This window comes from Cyprinodon variegatus, unplaced genomic scaffold (genome assembly GCF_000732505.1).
Source record: "Cyprinodon variegatus isolate N-32 unplaced genomic scaffold, C_variegatus-1.0 Scaffold1373, whole genome shotgun sequence".
In the NCBI taxonomy this organism is placed as follows: Eukaryota; Metazoa; Chordata; class Actinopteri; order Cyprinodontiformes; family Cyprinodontidae; genus Cyprinodon; species Cyprinodon variegatus.
This window is the reverse complement of record NW_015151826.1, coordinates 133,281-134,261: the sequence shown is the minus strand read 5'-3', so window position 1 is coordinate 134,261 and position 981 is coordinate 133,281. Positions and strand designations below refer to the sequence as shown.

At 36.1% G+C, this 981-nt stretch overlaps 1 protein-coding gene across 1 annotated transcript in view; it reads right to left on the bottom strand.

The window, feature by feature from the left end:
* The window catches only part of hydin (HYDIN, axonemal central pair apparatus protein), a 120,906-nt gene that overhangs the window by 34,386 nt on the left and 85,539 nt on the right, over positions 1 to 981 (bottom strand). The window contains exons 54-55 of the mRNA XM_015402595.1: positions 803 to 951; positions 523 to 718 (exon numbers count right to left, since the gene is read on the bottom strand). Coding sequence (XP_015258081.1) covers positions 523 to 718; positions 803 to 951 — 345 coding nt within the window. The remainder of the gene's footprint in view (positions 1 to 522; positions 719 to 802; positions 952 to 981) is intronic.

Sequence of the window (981 nt, the reverse complement as noted above, 5' to 3'; positions counted from 1 at the left end):
GCTCAAAGACATTTCTCTTGAATGCTTTCCTTGAGAACACAAGAGAACTATATACACTAATATTTATAGTTATAGACAGTTGAAGAGATGTCTTTTAGTGCATTACATATATAGGGCCCAAAAGCATTAATGTATAAAACAAAATAATGAATAACAGTGATTACATTGCTAAAATTGATATATCATGCATCCCTAGAAGTATAACTTCAATTCCATCCATCCAGTAAAATATGGATATGCTTCATTTTAAATAGGGCCTCTATCACAAGCTCCCTCTCACTTTTTTATCATCTTATTTTTTATGTTGTTTCATGTTTCTTTGTTTGTTTGTTTGTCTGATGTACTGTTAAAAGAAATTGCCTCTGGTGGGATTAATAAAGTGGATTAAGTCTCAATTTCAATTAGAGATAAAAATATTTGTCAACAGATTAATTAATATTAACAATATTTAAAAATGTTACTAATAAAAAGTCATATGAGCTCTGGGACATAAAATGTTGACAGTTTTTTATAAAAACTAACCTCAGCTGCAATATTTCCATCATTGAGAAGCACCAAAGGTAAAGTTCGTCTCTGTCCGACCGAAGCTCGTCCAAAACGCATTTCTGGGTTTCCTTCATTGTTTACTCGAGATGGACGCAAGATACTGACAGTGGGGAGAGTCCCCTCTCCAGCCAGCTGAAACTCCAGGGTCTGGTTCATGGGTATGAGTTTGGGTCTGGATAGGAAAATGAAAGAAAATATATTTTAGAGAAGATGTGGGATTATTGCCTGAAACGTGACAGTAGTGATATATTTTCACCTGTAGAATGCTTTCACTGTGGTTTCAAACACCGCGCTGTAAGGACGGATGGCCTGTGGTGTGAAGGTGACCACAGCAAAGGTGTGTGACTGACTGCCTATGTTCAGAGTTGATGTCGGCAAATCAAAAACCTCCAACTGTTGCGATGTCTGAAAGCAAATATGGATTTCTTTAGTCTT